The sequence below is a fragment of the Argopecten irradians genome, chromosome 10 (genome assembly GCF_041381155.1).
Source record: "Argopecten irradians isolate NY chromosome 10, Ai_NY, whole genome shotgun sequence".
In the NCBI taxonomy this organism is placed as follows: domain Eukaryota; kingdom Metazoa; phylum Mollusca; class Bivalvia; order Pectinida; family Pectinidae; genus Argopecten; species Argopecten irradians.
Window position 1 is genome coordinate 38,157,393 of NC_091143.1, and position 18,028 is coordinate 38,175,420.

Here is an 18,028-nt window from a genome sequence, read left to right on the forward strand (position 1 = left end):
AGGGTGACAGGTGTCTTGTAATTATGTTAACAGGTGTGTTATGATTATGTTAATAGGATGACAGGTGTCTTATGATTATGTAAATAGGGTGACAGGTGTCTTGTAATTATGTTAACAGGTGTCTCATGATTATGTCAATAGGATGACGGGTGTCTTATGATTATGTAAATAGGGTGACAGGTGTCTTATGATTATGTAAAAAGGATGACAGGTGTCTTGTGAGTATGTAACCAGACAGGCTGACAAGTGTCTTGTGTTTGTGTCAATAGGATGACAGGTGTCTTATGATTATGTTAATAGGGTGACAGGTGTCTTATGATTATGTAAATAGGGTGACAGGTGACTTGTAATTATGTTAACAGGTGTCTTATAATTATGTAAAAAGGATGGCAGGTGTCTTGTGAGTATGTAACCAGACTGACAGGTGTCTTGTGAGTATGTAACCAGGCTGACAAGTGTCTTGTGATTGTGTCAATAGGGTGACAGGTGACTTATGATTATGTTAATAGGGTGACAGGTGTCTTGTAATTATGTTAACAGGTGTCTCATGATTATGTCAATAGGGTGACAGGTGTCTTATGATTATGTCAATAGGGTGACAGGTGTCTTATGATTATGTAAATAGGGTGACAGGTGACTTGTAATTATGTTAACAGGTGTCTCATGATTATGTCAAAAGGGTGACAGGTGTCTTATGATTATGTAAATAGGGTGACAGGTGTGTTATGATTATGTCAATTGGGTGACAGGTGTCTTATGATTATGTTAATAGGATGACAGGTGTCTTATGATTATGTTAATAGGGTGACAGGTGTCTTATGATTGTGTCAATAGGATGACAGGTGTCTTATGATTATGTTAATAGGGTGACAAGTGTCTTGTGAGTATGTAACCAGGCTGACAAGTGTCTTGTGATTGTGTCAATAGGATGACAGGTGTCTTATGATTATGTTAATAGGATGACAGGTGTCTTATGATTATGTTAATAGGGTGACAGGTGACTTGTAATTTGTTAACAGGTGTCTTATAATTATATCAATAGGATGACAGGTGTCTTATGATTATGTTAACAGCCTGACATGTATCTTGTGATTATGTTAACAGGGTGACATGTGTTTTATGGTTATGTTAACACACTGACAGGTGTTTTATGATTATGTTAACAGGGTGACAGGTACCATGTGTGGCTATGGGAAGGGAAGGACACAGACAGATATTACACCATTGTAGACATATCCACCTGTACATACCATGACAAGAAGCCCTTATCTGGTGGAATGGTCAACTGTATGTGTAAGGTGGACAAGGAGGTGTGGCTTGGCACTGAGGTAAGTCACCATGGAAACATAATTCACAAAAAAAAAACAGAACAATATTAACATCGTCAGATTTTTGTTTTCGTCCACGGATAAGTCGCACTGGTGTACGTATAGGTCGCACTCCCGATTTTTGGGGGAAAAAGTTACGACTTATACTCCAGAAAAAACGGTGCTAAACAATGCTTAGGTTGGGGTCACGTAATATTAATAAGAGAAAGAAATGGTGCAAAACCAAAATGTTCCTCGTTTGGGTTGTTTCAATTATGAAATCCCTGTAAAAACCTGTTTGGTTTAATTTCTTTGTTACAGGATGGAAGTACAGAAGGCGTGATTGAAGTCTGGAAACAACTGACGTCAGGACAGCTGCAGCGTCAGACGACTTTCCCGTGTGATGGTATTCCAACCAGCATTGTTTATGTCAAAGGCAGAACAAAGGTAATCCTCCAGATTTTATCTACCGTATCCGTCGTAATTAACACCCAGGGCACTTAAAAAATTGTAACAAAGGGGGCGCTTATTAGTGAACTAAATGTTAGTTGTTGACGAAAAATGTCAACCATATTTAAATGCTCACTAGCTGTACTCATGACACATTAATCTGTTACAATAAATTAATCATTCATATGCTTTTTAATCTTTGAGAAAAAATTATTGTCGTGATTCATATGTAAAAGACTCGCAAGTTCATGTCATATCATATGGTATAAAATGCTGATGTCAGAGGCATTATATGTTATTAAACATTGTTAAATCCATGGGATGGGGGTGTTTATACAACTTCAACTCTTCTCCAAAAAAGGAAAGGGGCACTATTTATGGCAAATGCGGTATTCATATCAAACAGCCATCTCAAATCTTATAATTACTTCTGAATCAATATTACAAACCTTTTATTTCGAATAGGCTTTAATTTTTATGTTGATTTCGTATTTACTGGCTGTGTCTGTGTTGAAATTTTCATGTTTATAAGCCTTGGTTTCAACGAATTAGACAAATTTATTATCACTATTTTTTTACTATGCTGACCACACAAAGCTTCTCCATAATTTCAATGGTCAAAACTGGACAACCTAAGCAGAACTTGACCGTCGTTTTGATAAGTAATGCTTTGTGGAAGGCTAATGAACGCATTTTGACTGGTTTTCCTTGCCCGACTATTCTCTTTTAGTTCCTCAAAGGAGAATCAATAGGAACTACCGTATTCGAACCAATAAGCACCCAGGGGCTTGGAAAATTGAAAAATGAGAAGGTGCTAATAAGACGAAATTATTGCTAATCTATACAGTTTTGTATTAGTTTTGGTCTTTGTTTATGCGTGGACAATTTAAATCGAGGCCTCAAAAAGGGGAAGGGGCGCTTATTGGGTCGAATACGGTATGTTATATACTAAATCATTTTCTTATTTTTATAGAAGGAGCAGAAAGTGTTTGTAACCCTACACAATGGGAAGTTACAAACGTATATAATGAACGTCAAGCCTGATCGGAAAACGTTCCACACCCAAGTTTCCACCAGCGGCTGGGCGTGTGCTAGACAAAGTCAACAGCTTTCTGATGAGGCACGTTGTGCAGTACTTATCGAGTCTAGTAAGGGTGACGAATTGTGGATTGGTTGTGGTCCCGATATTGTTATATACAATGTAGGAATTTCATTGGTAGAAAGCAGGATACATGTTGCCAGAATGGTTGAGGAATGGGACTTTGTGGCGACTTGTGTCGAGACAATGGTCCAGGGAGACGGACGGATCTGGTGTCTGATGTGCGATACGGCGTGTGTGGTCGAACTCGACACCGACACGGGAATAGCCACAAATATCTACAACTGTGACCAACCACATCCCCACAACATGAACACGGCGAAAGAAATATCCATGGATATACATGATGTAGTAAGGAAAATTGAAGATGGTGATGATAATGACGTTGACAATGACGATTCAGTACCTCCTCCAATACCAGTACGTAGGCCTCCCAGTCCTCCGCCGCGCGCAAGTATTCATTACGGCCAAGATCTACCGGGAAACACACCGCCGAACAGGGGCGGCACACTTCCAGCTGAAGCTCGACGTCATTCAATTAGTGAAGTCATCATTAACTCAGTAGAGGTTGTAGGTGACACGATCTGGGTCAGTCGTAACCGTGGCGATATTCTCATCGTCTGCACATCAAGCTATCAGTCGTTTAGAAAAGGAGATGTAATAGCTGTGTTAGACTGTAAAACCGAGCGTGCTGACAGCACGATGGACTGTTCTGTTGTGGAATCAATCTTGTGTATCAATAACGTTGTGGTCACTTTGATTCGGGACAACCTAACCAGCTCACATCTTCTCGCCTGGGAAGCCTACTGTTGTCCACATATTTCAAACATTCGGAGGTACTGGAAAGTGAAAACAGACGAAGAGAAAACTAAGCGGCATTCTAAATTCTCTAAAAAACTCAGGATACCAAGCAATATTTCAGAAGATATTGCATAAAATGTTCTCAACTTACGGGAATAAACTATGTATTGGTTGCAGGAGATTTTAGGAATTGTATAATGATGTTGTTAAATATACAAAAAGGCGGAGATAGCATAAGACGATTCAGAACACCAAAAATTGTATTCAATCTGTGTTATGGATTATGTACGGCTAAAGGAGAATTGCAGACTTGACACAAATAGCCATACATACCCGACTGTATTAACTCTTAGAGTAGTACATCATAATAAAAGCATATAACTTGGCACAAATAAAGTTAGTATCAAATATTTTTGCTCAATTTCTAAGATGGCTGCCTACGGAATTTGTATGGTTTGTACCCTATTTGGCCTTCATATCTTTCATATTTTCAAATCTATTATTTAATGTTTATTTTGTTGAATTTCAAATATCAAATACATGACATACTTGATACAAAGTTTTTCATGTATTTTCTATGTAACAGGTTTCAGTGGTTTCGGCGACCATCTTGGAAAATAGAAGCCAATGATGTCAAGTTGACTTCCTTGAATCTTACTTATAAAAAAAAATTGTTGAAAGCTGAAATATTATTTGAGAAGGAAGGAGTAATGTTGAAAAGAAATGAGTAAAATACTATGTTTTTCTTTGGGCATACAATTAACCTCATCTGCTCCACTATATATATTTTTTATGAAAGGATTTTTTAACACTTTGATATGAATTTGTACACAAAGGGGTAAAATGGGAGACATTAGAGATACAAGGGTACAACGAAGATGTTAGCTTCTTGTGTATACTGTAAACCCACTTTCTTTTGCGGCTGTTATATTTTGAGATTTCTGTTTCAAAACATTTTTGCGGAGATAAAGTTTTGCAGATTTAAAATTAAATAAAAATAAATTCAAATTTAATTGTGCGAGAATTTTGGAATTTTTTGCGGAGATAAACTTTCACAAAATTTCCTTGAACGTGAAATTGGCGAAAATAAATGGCACACAAAAGAAAGTTGTTTTACAGTATTTAGATTGGCAATACAGGCTTATGTCATTATAGCTTTGTTATTTATTGGAAAATGTCTTAAGCTCACATACAAACTAGTCCCCGTGTTTAGTTTTACATGTCATGATTACAGTATATTTCCAAATAGTTACTTTCATCCATGAAATTATAGAAATATCTACGCCCATTGAGGTTTAGCATTGCCTACGCAAATCTTGTGTATGCATTGAGCTTTTAAGCATTAATCTTAAAGTTATATGTGCCGTATTTTTCATACTCACGAATTAAGATGAGCTTTTAATATTTTATTCAGCACCAAAAATTACCAACATTTTGAAAATTACAGTGCTTTCAATGCATAGCTTTTAATTTTACATGTATGTACAAATAAGAGCTGAAAATGATTTTTGGCAGTACTGCCAAAAATCATTTATTTACATCACTACTGAAGTGAAATGAGTACATACGGTGAGACCATGAAGCCAAATTGTGTTCTACAATTTCATTACACATTTTTACAATGTTTTTAGTAATTGTAAAGTGACTTATGAAGGTATGTTTTCATTTAAACATATTTAAGGCATATAAACATCAATTTTACAGTACAAAATCTCTGTGTTATAACTAACGTTTATAAGTCATCTGAAGCCATTTGAATGATTTTTACAGCTTTATTCATCAAACCTTATGATTTTAATGAATTAATGATGAAAAAATAGCATGTCAAAATTATCGCCCAATAACGGCACATATAACTTTAAACAAACTAATAAAAATGAATATGGAACCAGGATTAAATTGTCACTATTAAACAGTTTATTGATTTAATAGCGCATTTTTTTATCTGCAAAATGCTAAATTGATCAAGCCTCGGGTTTTACTGTATTCCTTCAAATCCACATATGAAGAGTCTGATAAGCATTGCCACTAATATATCCCATACTACAGTAAAACATTCTTTAGATGAACTTGCTTGATACATATTTCTACTTATTGCAAAGTAAACTGAAACCCCCAGTTTTGGCTCCTGTTTATTTATACTTCTTTGAGAAACGTATTACGACATTGCTTATAAAGTATTATCTTTTGATATGAAGTGATTTGTATTAAGTCAATATTTGCTCATATAACAAATTTTTCAGATTTTTTTTTTTTTTTTTAAAGTGCTAAATGTAGCCTTGTTTTTAAGTGAGACTTGTGGCCAAAAGGGAATTGATTGATGGAAAATCAAACATAATCTACTAAGTGTACAATTAATTGTCCATGATGGAAAATCTGCCAATTTTTTTTATTGAAAGAAGATATTATTGATCATGACTTTTGAGCAAGCTGAGTAACTATGTTAATCCGAGGTGCAATTGGCCGAGGACTTTTAATTAACTTATAGTTTCAGAAACTCTATAGAAAGTTTCTGTAGTAACAAATTATTTCTCTTTGTCCCATGGGATTCGTTATAGTGAATATTTACTGCACTGCCTTGTGATATATTACTAACAAAATTAATATATATTGTTGCTTTGTTACAATTGTGATCAAAATATTACCCTGTTTGTTGAAAATGGTGATTAAAAGATTTTCTGATGAATCGTGTACATTATATATATTCCTCAAGATATAATGATTTCTACATAAGCCCATTTTGAAAATTTAGACTGATCACCTAATCACTATTGACGGATCGCCAGCTGTCAATCAAACCGCACGTGACTTTGTATTTTGTATTGTGTGTGCTACAATGTTTGCTCCGACATTGAATAGAAACACTTGCTTTTGTAAGCACGAGCCGTGGCCATATTACACCTAGTGATCGGTCAATTCATTGAAAGGGACAATAAAGGGAGGCTTATTCTGTTACATAACCATAAAGCTAAATATGGCATAAATGTACTGTTCTAAAACCACCGATGAGTTTTTTAGACGGGGTATGGTCAAGCATGCACATAATACAGTAGAAACACTAAAAAATGTACTTTAAAGGCATTCAGTAGTTTTAGACATTACTTTACTCCACTGGCAAGGGCCAGAATTCAGCATACATGACGTCCGACTAGTGTGTAATGGCGGATAGCAGGAGAGTTTCACATTTCACACTTTCACCACAGTGGGCTTTTCTGGCATATTGCAGTAAAACCAACTAATCGGACTTCCATCAGAACTACCGGTAGTTTTTCCCCGATATACGTGTATGTGCAAATTTCAATGTACTCTTAGACTGAATTTTCCCTTTAAAGTATTTTCCCATTTTTTTTTTTCAATCTACAATAAATAAATTGAGATGAGATTAATAAGGATATTCATTTTAATCAGACAGCAACAAACGACCACAATCCAGTTGTAAATATTAGAATGTTTATTATTCACACAAGTGTTCCGTGAGGCCAAGCATCAACCATTTTTTGGACAAAAAAAAAGAAATACAATCCAGCCATTTTGTTGATTCTAACTGTCAAACAGCATCGTCAGTAACCTACATAATCAGATTGTCAGTTACCCACGTAATCAGTCAAGAATGGTCAAACAGAGGAACATGCTGATTTTCTCAATGTATTTCACACTAATATATATAGTTGTTCTATTTCGCGGATGAAAAGTTTCACAATTTCCTGTTTGGAACTTATTTGCAGGACCTTATTTTCGCGAATCAACTCAGTAGTCTTTGAAAGCACCATTCTTGCGAAAGGCTATAAATAAAACCACGATTTTCATAAATTTTGCGAGGTATTAAATTTCACGAATTTGAATGGACATGCTAATTAAGTGAAATTAAAACTGCCGTAAATATAAGCAACTATACAGTTAGTATCAAACAGAACAACATTTAAATCCTGAAGTAATTATATAGGAATTCTGAAACTATAAATCATATTATCATATATGTGTAGCTTTATGTATTAAGTTTAAATGGCACAAAAGCAGTTCAAAGGTCATCAGATCTAGCACATTTTCCTAAACAAGGAAATAATTTCAGATGAAATTAAAAGAAAAATAACTCATTGTAGACATTGATAATTCAGTGGTAATACATGCCTTCGGACCTCAATCGAGGGTTTTGAACAAGATCAAAGAGCACTCGGATTACATTATATCACAGGAAAATGATTTATAATCACAGCAGCTACCTTAACGATCAGATCCTTTAACATAACACTGTCAGTAAAGCATGTAACAATAAGCTTAGGACAGACAAACATTGATTCTAACAAGTTGAATGTCCGACACCTTAACCACTCAGCCACAGAGGTGGAGGGCTAGTGGTAGAATGTCTGACACCTTAACCACTCAGCCACAGAGGTGGAGGGCTGGTGGTAGAATGTCTGACACCTTAACCACTCAGCCACCTTGACCTTAAATCTGATTAGAATACAGATTCTTATTATCACTACGTTTGATAAGAGGATCTGACAACATCCCATTAGGGGTCATGTCCAGGTGACCTTTGCAAATAATCAATCCAATTGCTGCTTGCATTGCAGAATCTTGAAAGTGACAAAATAGTTTGAAAAAGCTGTCAGAATGATTTTTGTGTACAAAGTCACCTCGCCAAAAGAGCATAACTAAACTGATATGAATGATGTATGATGTAGCATGGTGTAGAAAATGCATTCGATCTGAAGTCCAGGTGGTATATAAAGGTCATCCGAACATGACCCCTTAAGGTATGTTGTCAGATCCTCTATTGAACGGAGTGGTTATAAGGATCTATATTTCAATCAGATTGAGGTGGAGAGACACCTTAACCACTTAGCCACCATAGCCCAGAGGTGGAGGGCTACAAGGTATCCATAGAATGTCGGCCCAGAGGTGAAGATTTACTGGTAGAATTTCAGACACCTTAACCACTCAGCTGAGATGTCCCAGAAGTGGAGTGCTAGTGGTAGAATGTCACACACCTTAACCACTCGGCCAACATGTCCCATAAGTGGAGAGTGGTAGAATGAATATTTTTTTAGATAAATGTAGCTTCATATATAATTTTAACTATTATATTATATATTAAGATTTTTCGTGTTTTCAAAACACATTCAATTCCTTCTAATATAATTTCTCAACATAATCCACAAAATTCATATATATAATTTAATACAATCTAACAGCACAAGAATTCATAAATTAGCACAGAATACTGATTATATACAACAATACAACCTTAAGTTTCTACCCAATGCTGTACAGGTAATTATATACTTATACAGTATTTTTCTACAAACTTAACATTAAATGGACATTGGTAGAAGAAATCTGACACATAAATGTCCCAGACACTCCTATATCTCATCATAAAACTCATTTTACATTAAATCTTCAGGCATTTCCCCCAACCACTCTAAAGTCCCCAAAAAGCATTCACATAACTTCCTGCAATGCTTGGAAAATGCGTACACAAACTCACATTGTCTCGTAAATATTTGTCAAAAAGTCCACTGTCGTCAATATAGGAATACACATATATACTGTAACAGTTGACCCGCAACCATTTCTACGGGGAGAGTAGAGAGGTATCAAGCCAATATGGGAGTCCAAAAGGACATTCATGGAGTCAATCATTTCCTTTCACTTGTAAATGTCTCATTAAATGCTTTGACCGCCAGATCTTGATGGTGTTGTCATCGCTGACCGTAACGAGATACTCCTGGTTGCTAGGACAGAATGCGATGGCGTTAACAACCCCTTCATCATGTTGAAAAGTTGACAGCAGGGTGGTGTAGTGGCGGTCCCAGATATAGCCTCGAGCATCCTCACTCCCGCTGAATAACAAAAAACCAACATTTAACTCATCACTCATTTGTAATAAAATCGACAAATATTCAGCAATTCCATTAAATATGCTACACACCACTGAAAAACGGTATTTTTTCCCTATCAAAAACAGGAACAGATGAATTAGTATTTTTCTTTAGTTACAAATGTTACTTACTTTACACCATTACCAGAATTGAAAAGTTTGAGCTTCTAATTTCACTTGTCTCGAAAAAAAATCCATGGCACTATGCTCTACATGAAATTGTGCATCTACCAAAAGCAAATCAAGTTATCTTGAATCGTTTTTCGTGTTAATTAGATATACATTTACATAAGTAAACACCAATCATTGTTCAAATGATGAATATAGTTTATAGTCTGTTGGTGTTGGAGTATTCTTAACTTTCGTCAGGTTTGGGGTTTTATTAGTTTAACGTCTTATAAACAGCCAGGGTCATGTAAGGACATGCCAGGTTTGTTGTTGGAGGAAAGTTGGAGTACCCAGAGAAAAACCACCGACAAGCAGTCGGTACCTGGCAACTGCCCCACATGGAATTTGAACTCATGACCCAGAGGTTGAGGGCTTGTGGTAATATGTTGAGACATCTTAACCACTCTGCCACCGCGTCCCCACCTAAATAGAAGCAACAAGAAATAATTACCTTCCGACGTAGTCGTCACTGACATCCAAGAACACAAAACAGCACATAGTGGATGGGGAGAAGCCTTTGTGACCCAAGTATCTTAGTTTGGTGTCCTTCAGGGTGCAAAGGTCAATTACCCTGACCTCAATAGAAGGTGACAGGTCAGGCGTTGCCCAGGGGTCAGTTCGATCGACTGTTCCAATCCAAGGGCGACAATTGAGGAATAAATATCTGAAAAAGAGAGGAATATTTTGTTGATGTTTTAAATTGTATGCTGTACCTCCATAAGGATGCTTCCAGCCAATATGATCATTGTTTACATTAATTTTGTGAATTGTTGACAGACAGGTGATGGACGGACAGAGGGACAGACAGATGACGGACATTCAGACAGACAGACAGATGCATAAGCTCACCTTAGTGTTTGTTAATTCAGGACATGTTTTGCTATTTATCATCTATAAATTTGGTATTGATTTTTGTTTTTAAAATTTCTCAATTTGGTATTAATTTTTAGTTTTTAAAATTTCTCTGTTGTAAAAGAGCACCTTGTTGAATGCCAATTTAAATATGAAAGCCATCCGTATTATTCTTTTATAATAATTTTGTGGAATGTATTCAGCAGGGTGCTGCTTTTATACCTTGTATATATGTAAAAATTTGATACCTGCATTTCTAGTACTGCTGTTTTTATGTTTGAATTTTCCTTTATTATGATAAACTGTAAACCATCTTCTATCTATTTTTAAACCTAGAACTTCATCATGGCAATTTAATTTTGCAATTAACAGCATGTAAACAACTGAATGCAACAATTGATTTTATAATAATATGCACCTTCTGCAAAGATAAGAATTCCGTTTTTGCATATTACAGTCAGAGCTATCTCCCTTTCGGGTAGGTATCTAATCTGACATCAATATTTTGTGAGCCAAAATCACATCATTTTCACCGAAATTTATGACGCTAACCTTGTAAATAAATGGCCTAACAATTAATATCTACCTATCATGGCAGATAACTCTGAAGTATGTAAATACAGAAAAGTAACTTACCTGTGATCACTGGATAAGCACAACCCTGTCACATGACCGTAGAGGTCAATCAGATGATCCGGCTTGTCTGATTTTCGTATTCTCCGTAACTGAATGTCGTTATTACTGAAGTTAACAACCATGTGACTTTCCTCCTGACTAGGTTCAAAGCCTAACTCGTCAAGGTCTGAGTTAGAACTAACGTCACTGTCTCTACGTGGGCTGGTATTATCATTAGAGATAGGTGGAGATAAGTTTTTGAATCCAACCTGATGTAACGCAACAGCGAATTCACCAGTCACAAATATCATGTTCTGCGTAGTTGGTGTTTGATGTTTTGTACAGTTCACACTACTACTAGAAGCTCCACTGTAGGAACACCCTGGCTCTACATCTTCCATATCTACTGACCTATCACCTTCGGCCTCCATGTCAGAGTCACTTAGGTCATCAGGGTCAACTGGGTTCACAGGAACATTAGCCACCGTGAGGAATTTAATAAGACTTGCTGTCTCACTACAGAATGTAAACAGACTACTTCCACCCCCTTCCTCCACACACATGTCGGAACACCCCTCCGACAACAACTCAGCAAGTTGGGACGGTCGTACCTGAAGTAAAAAATTTTCAGTATTTCTTAAAACATATGAAAATGATCACGTGGAGAAAGAGCGAAATGGCATTTACAGTGGAAGAGCAAAGCATTACAGTGGAACCACTTAATTTGAAATTGATTATACTGAAATACTGCTTAATTGAAAAGGAATTATATATCCCTGTTAACACATGTACATATTCATTATCTTCCTCCTGGGTTATATTGAAATCTGGATAACTTGAAGAGATTTCTCATTCCCTGAGGACTTCAATATAACCAGGTTTCACTGTATTTAAAGCAGTCATATATTTGCTTATTTGCATGTACTTGGAACATCAACTATACAGCTTACTAAAATAAGTGGTTATATTTACCTCAAAAGATTCAATTTGGACTGTAGTAGCAAATCTATCAATGCTAATTTCTAAACAACCACCCAAAAATGTCTTATCATCAAGCCAGGCCCCAAAGAGTTGTGAAGGGTCCATCGCAACCACTCGTAGTATGTGGAAATCTGAAAGGAAATTAAAGGTTATATATCACACAGGAAAACTTAACTGGAAGGGAAATCCTTCCTCTCTCAAGTATCACGATGGATGCGAGGGAATATCTGTAAATGAAGCCCGGAGGCTGGAGAGTTAAATAAATAATGTGTTCAGAATGATGACTTTTGGAGTTTTGTTTTGTAATTTTCTTGGAATGTTGGCAAATTCTTTGGTGCTTAACTAGTAGGTCATAAGGCTGAATGGAAGAGAATTCCCCCCTCATCTAAGTATCACTATAACTTAGAGATATTCTCTGTAATGAAGCTGCAAGCTGGAGAGCTAAATAGCCTTCAAAGTCTATGGATGTTCATGAATAAAATCTCCATCTTTTTAAGTTGCCCATAATCTGCCAACATTCCTCTTTAAACAAATGTTTGTCAAGGCTTGCGTTGTGCATTGTCATACACGTTAGGTACCTTATGTGGCATATTTTTCAACATTGAACTTCAAAAGAAACTGGACAAAATCTTCTAATTTAACTTATAAGCATTAGGGCTGAATGGAAGAGAATGTCTTTATATACATGTATATTGTTAGTCTGAAATACCTATGGCACAATTTCTTCGGATGGCAAATGTGTGTTTTACATTCTCAATAATATGCATCACAGTATCGCTGCAATATCACTATCTATATGAGCCTTCTTTGATAGTGTAATATTTCACTTCCCTTGTAGAATAGACAGTATAGCTACAAATCTGTGCCAGTCTATAAAATCTCTGGTCTTACCTTGTAGAATAGACAGTATAACTACAAATCCACGCCGGTCTATACAATCTCTGGTCTTACCTTGTAGAATAGACAGTATAGCTACAAATCTGTGCTGGTCTATAAAATCTCTGGTCTTACCTTGTAGAATAGACAGTATAGCTACAAATCCACGCCGGTCTATACAATCTCTGGTCTTACCTTGTAGAATAGACAGTATAGCTACAAACCCTGGCTGGTCTATAAAATCTCTGGTCTTACCTTGTAGAATAGACAGTATAGCTACAAATCCGCGCCGGTCTATAAAATCTCTGGTCTTACCTTGTAGAACAGACATGTACAGTATAGCTACAAATCCAAGCCGGTCTATAAAATCTCGGGTCTTACCTTGTAGAATGACAGTATGGCTACAAATCTGCACCGGTCTATAAAATCTCTGGTCTTACCTTGTAGAATAGACAGAATAGCTACAAATCTGCGCCAGTCTATAAAATCTCTGGTCTTACCTTGTAGAATAGACAGTACAGCTACAAACCCTGGCTGGTCTATAAAATCTCTGGTCTTACCTTGTAGAATAGACAGTATAGCTACAAATCCGCGCCGGTCTATAAAATCTCTGGTCTTACCTTGTAGAATAGACAGTATAGCTACAAATCTGCGCCGGTCTATAAAATCTCTGGTCTTACCTTGTAGAATAGACAGTATAGCTACAAATCTGCGCCGGTCTATAAAATCTCTGGTCTTACCTTGTAGAATAGACAGTATAGCTACAAATCTGCGTCGGTCTAATAAAATCTCTGGTCTTACCTTGTAGAATAGGCACTATAGCTACAAATCCGCGCCAGTCTATAAAATCTCTGGTCTTACCTTGTAGAATAGACAGTATAGCTACAAATCCGCGCCAGTCTATAAAATCTCTGGTCTTACCTTGTAGAATAGACAGTATAGCTACAAATCCACGCCGGTCTATAAAATCTCGGGTCTTCACACTTGATACTAGCAGCATGCTGTCACTTTGATTAAAACAGGAGAATTGCGTGAAGTCCCAGGAAAGTAATTTACGAAAATCTTTTGAGTATTTAATTGTTGTTGGGTAGCCCACACTCCACACCTGTCAAACAATGATATAAAAATATTTTAATATTTCAGACATTAAAACATGCCCAGATAACAGCAAGGCTTCGTATACGTAGACTTGGGTGGTCAGTCCCATGATTTGTACAATTTTGAATCCCCACACTATAGATACTGTAAACAAATTTTCTTTGGCAGCTATAAAATGTTCGCAATTTCCATTTAAAAATAAGTTCACGAAGATTAACATTCGCATATTTAATAATTGAACGAAAATTTGTATCAATATAGGCGAGGTAAATATTGATTCACAGAGATAAACTTTCGCTAATTAACTTGGATAGTGAAAATAATCAGGAAAGCACATCGCACATGAATGAAAGTCGGTTTCCAGAATGCTACCAAATTCACAATCTAATTGATATTTGATGTTCATCAACTTCTCCGTAAACTCTGTATGAACATGAACATCAAATTTTAATTAGCTTGCCAAATTCGATGTGAGTGATAGCCAATAATTATGTTCATAGAAGATAAAGTTTCAGTTCAATCAGATGGGAGTTATTTTATCAAAAGTGGAGTTTTTACAGAAATATCAATGCTGTTGCCAAAAGAAGCAACACCTTAGGCTCATCTTTCTTGAATAGAGTTGAAGGGATGGGAGAAAAGGAATCAAAATGGATCTGTCAAGCGAACAGGGATATCTTAACCATCACAAGCCTCAGACTGACAAGTCCTAATCTTTCACTCGGGTTGAGATATCCTTGTCCACTTGACAGACTCATGTAAGATTCTATCAATCTATACCTTAATTGTGGCATCTTTTGAGGTCGTGGAGAACATGTCGCCCCGGTGGGAGAAGCTAACGTGAAGCACTTCATCCTGGTGGTCTGTTAGCGTCTCACTGAGATGCACAGGAGAGTGGTACTGTAGCCGCTTGTACTCAGCCTGCCAGCTTTCTTTCCCTGGAGGCAAACAAACTGTCTTCACTGCCCATCTCCTCTGCATCAGACCTTTCCATAAGCTTTCGTCCTGACAAACACGGTGCCAGTCCTGTATCAAAATAAATGATGGTATATGTTTTCTTCAGTATTTGCACATTACAGAGTTATCTGCCCTTGCGGGTAGGTATTGATTGTGACGTCATGTATTTGCATGCGTAACATCATACTTTTCGAAGAAAACGACGTAAATTGCGCTCACAAAATAATGATGTAACAATCGAAACCTACCCAAAAGGGGGCTAACTCTGTAAAATACAAAGACGAAATATCATAAACCATGGAGGGGGTGTAATGATCATGGTAGTAATACACGATTTGGCTCACTGTAGTTATAATTACATGACACAAGTATATCTTGATACATATCGTTATGTGAAGGAAGCATATCATTGTAGCACTTATATATATTACACAAGATCTTATATGAGTGTCTATGTAATATAAATGTTTTAAATGAGTTCAGTAACTTGATATATATGCCAAGAGCTTTTAGTGTAGAATTATATTTATTACATAATGGAAATATAAACAAGACAGATACTTGACTAGTATGGGAAGTTTCAGTCAAAACAATCATATTGATATGACGTCATAATATAATTACATCACATTTCCAGGTAAAAAAGTCATGGCTCATACATCAGAAAATATGATAACTCAAAGTCTATTTTTTTAAGAAGTATAAATATAGAATTAAAGCACAATGAAATGCAATTTTATTTCCTACACATATTTACCTCAATCAGGATAGGTGCAGTTTTTGTAAAACATATAAAATGTATGATCTTGACACCATCAAATATTTATTAAACTGTCTTACATGACAATACAGAGAAAGCAAATACAATGTATCTATAACATCAAAATTTTTATGGAGTCAGTCTTTTTCCTGCCTATATATTTGGGGCCGAAATTAGGCCCCATTCCTAATTGTATTTCTTGTTATTTTTTCCCAAATCTATGTCTAAATTTCCCAAATCAGTGAGTTGAAGTGTATTTTGTGCGAGGAAATTTAAAAATTCCGGAAATCCCAAGACTGAATGTTGTATTTTAGTATCCATTCTTACACTTGATTCTTAGAAAAGCATAATTGTCTATTTCTACCTTTTCCAAAATTTCCATAAACACAGTTTAAATTTTTCATTTCCTACTTATATATTAATGTATCGCACAAAATTTCCCAATTTTTACCTGGTGCAATTTCCCAAAATACCCAGGAAAAACACTGGGAGTACTAACAAGAAATTATATTTCTACAAAAACCTCCAGAAAGCACTTTTCCTTTAATGGACATAAGTCTGCTTATGTGATGTAAAACATGGAATAATGATTGAGTTTGTTTACCTTGCAGGTTTGTGCAGCTTGCAGAAGGTGATGAGCCTGGAGGGAAGAGAAGATATCCAGAAGAATTGAGTCCGGTGATTTCTGCCATATGCTTGGACATGTTTCTTCCTCATTATCTATCTCTGAGGGACTCCTGATGGACAAACAATTGTTTCATAATGGAAAACATTTCTGTACACAAACAATTATTTTATAATGGCTGACATTTCTGTACATGCAACAAAAAATCATTTTATAATGGTCAATTGCAACATTTGTTTTATTTCTCTTCTTTTTGGTCATTGTCAAATCATTTCAGAAACATACAGGCCCAGAGTGCCTTAATGCACAACCGGTTTATTTAACAAGAGATCCCAGAGGGATCTTTGATGCCCATAGGCCACCAAAGATTGAAAACATACAGGCCTAGAGTGGCTTAATGCACAACCGGGTTTATTTAACAAGAGATCCCAGAGGGATCTTGATGCCCATAGGCCACCAAAGATTGATCTATGTCTGACAATTGAAAGAGGGATCTTTTCTCTGCTTTTCAAACATCAACTATCCAAGTCCAAGATGGCACCTGGTGGCCATCTTGTTGAGCGATTGGTCCAAAAATGCACTATGCACAACTATAAGGGCCATAGGGGAACCTACATATATCTGTGAACTATGCCTTCAGTACCTTCTGAAAAATAGCGATAACAAACTTCAACTATCAAAGTCCAAAATGGCTGCCTGGCGGCAATCTTGTTGACCGATCGGTACCAAATCGCAATATGTACAACTAGTGCGCTAGGGGAACCTAACACGTAACATATGAAATTTGAGATTGATCCATTCAATACTTTCTGAGAAATAGTGATAACAAACTTTAACTATTAAAATCCAAGATGGCTGCCTGGCGGCCATCTTGTTGAGCGATTGGTCCCAAAATGTGGTATGCACTAGAGGAACCTAAATATGAAATTTGGTAACCTTCATTACTTTCTGAGCAATAGCGATAACAAACTTTAACTGACTGTAAAAATCCAAGATAATCGTTTTAGACGATCTGTCCCAAAATGCAATATGCACGACTAGGGTCCTAGGGGATCCTACAAGTAAAATTAGAGAAATATCCCTTCAGTATTTTCTGATAAATAGCGATAACAAGAAAGACGTCTTTCAATCGTCCAAATACATAATAACAGTCGGGAATCCGACAGTCGAGAAGGAATCATTGATTCATTCCACACATTTTACCTGTTTATGGCGGACGACAACACTTTTAAGCGAAACAGAAACAGCGACTTAACGTTTTGGTAGGTTAAGTGTGTGTTATTATCTAGGATATATATTTACCTCCTCTCGCCGATGCAATGCAGGGGCATTTTTAGACTTATAATATCTGTTTTTCGCCTTCGACCATCGTTGGTTCACGAACGGTCATTAACTTGCGGCCATTACTTCACAAATCTAACTCCGTCAGATGCTTGAAAATGTAAAGTAATATTAGAGTCGACGTTACTTCAAATTTCCGGAAAAATGCTGCTACAGCAAAAAGACATGTAACTTTAGTCTGTAAAAGTTAACAAATGTAAGAATCCAAATTCAATTA

At 36.4% G+C, this 18,028-nt stretch overlaps 2 protein-coding genes across 2 annotated transcripts in view; one reads left to right on the forward strand and one right to left on the reverse strand.

Moving 5' to 3' along the window:
- Positions 1-6,343, forward strand: part of LOC138333833 (leucine-rich repeat serine/threonine-protein kinase 1-like) — a 49,173-nt gene extending 42,830 nt beyond the window's left edge. Inside the window, 3 exon segments of the mRNA XM_069282448.1 lie at positions 1,167-1,328; positions 1,629-1,754; positions 2,731-6,343. Coding sequence (XP_069138549.1) covers positions 1,167-1,328; positions 1,629-1,754; positions 2,731-3,792 — 1,350 coding nt within the window. The 3' untranslated portion in view covers positions 3,793-6,343.
- Positions 6,344-7,039: 696 nt separating this feature from the next.
- Positions 7,040-17,922, reverse strand: LOC138333832 (F-box/WD repeat-containing protein 5-like). The gene is made up of 8 exons (XM_069282447.1): positions 17,773-17,922; positions 16,450-16,582; positions 14,909-15,154; positions 13,955-14,138; positions 12,149-12,288; positions 11,198-11,787; positions 10,161-10,373; positions 7,040-9,503 (listed from the first exon to the last, which is right to left on the reverse strand). Exons 1-8 carry the CDS (start codon positions 17,799-17,801, stop codon positions 9,296-9,298), a joined length of 1,743 nt encoding a protein of 580 aa, XP_069138548.1. The 5' UTR covers positions 17,802-17,922; the 3' UTR covers positions 7,040-9,295.
- Positions 17,923-18,028: the final 106 nt, after the last annotated feature.

Coding starts and splice junctions, on each gene's coding strand:
- LOC138333832 (XM_069282447.1), bottom strand. CDS start 17,801: ATGCCCCTGCATTGCATCGGCGAGAGGAG. Junction 12,289..13,954: donor TATACTGTCTATTCTACAAG/GTAAGACCAGAG, acceptor ATTTCCTTTCAG/ATTTCCACATACTACGAGTG. Junction 9,504..10,160: donor AGTGACGACTACGTCGGAAG/GTAATTATTTCT, acceptor TTTGTTATTCAG/CGGGAGTGAGGATGCTCGAG.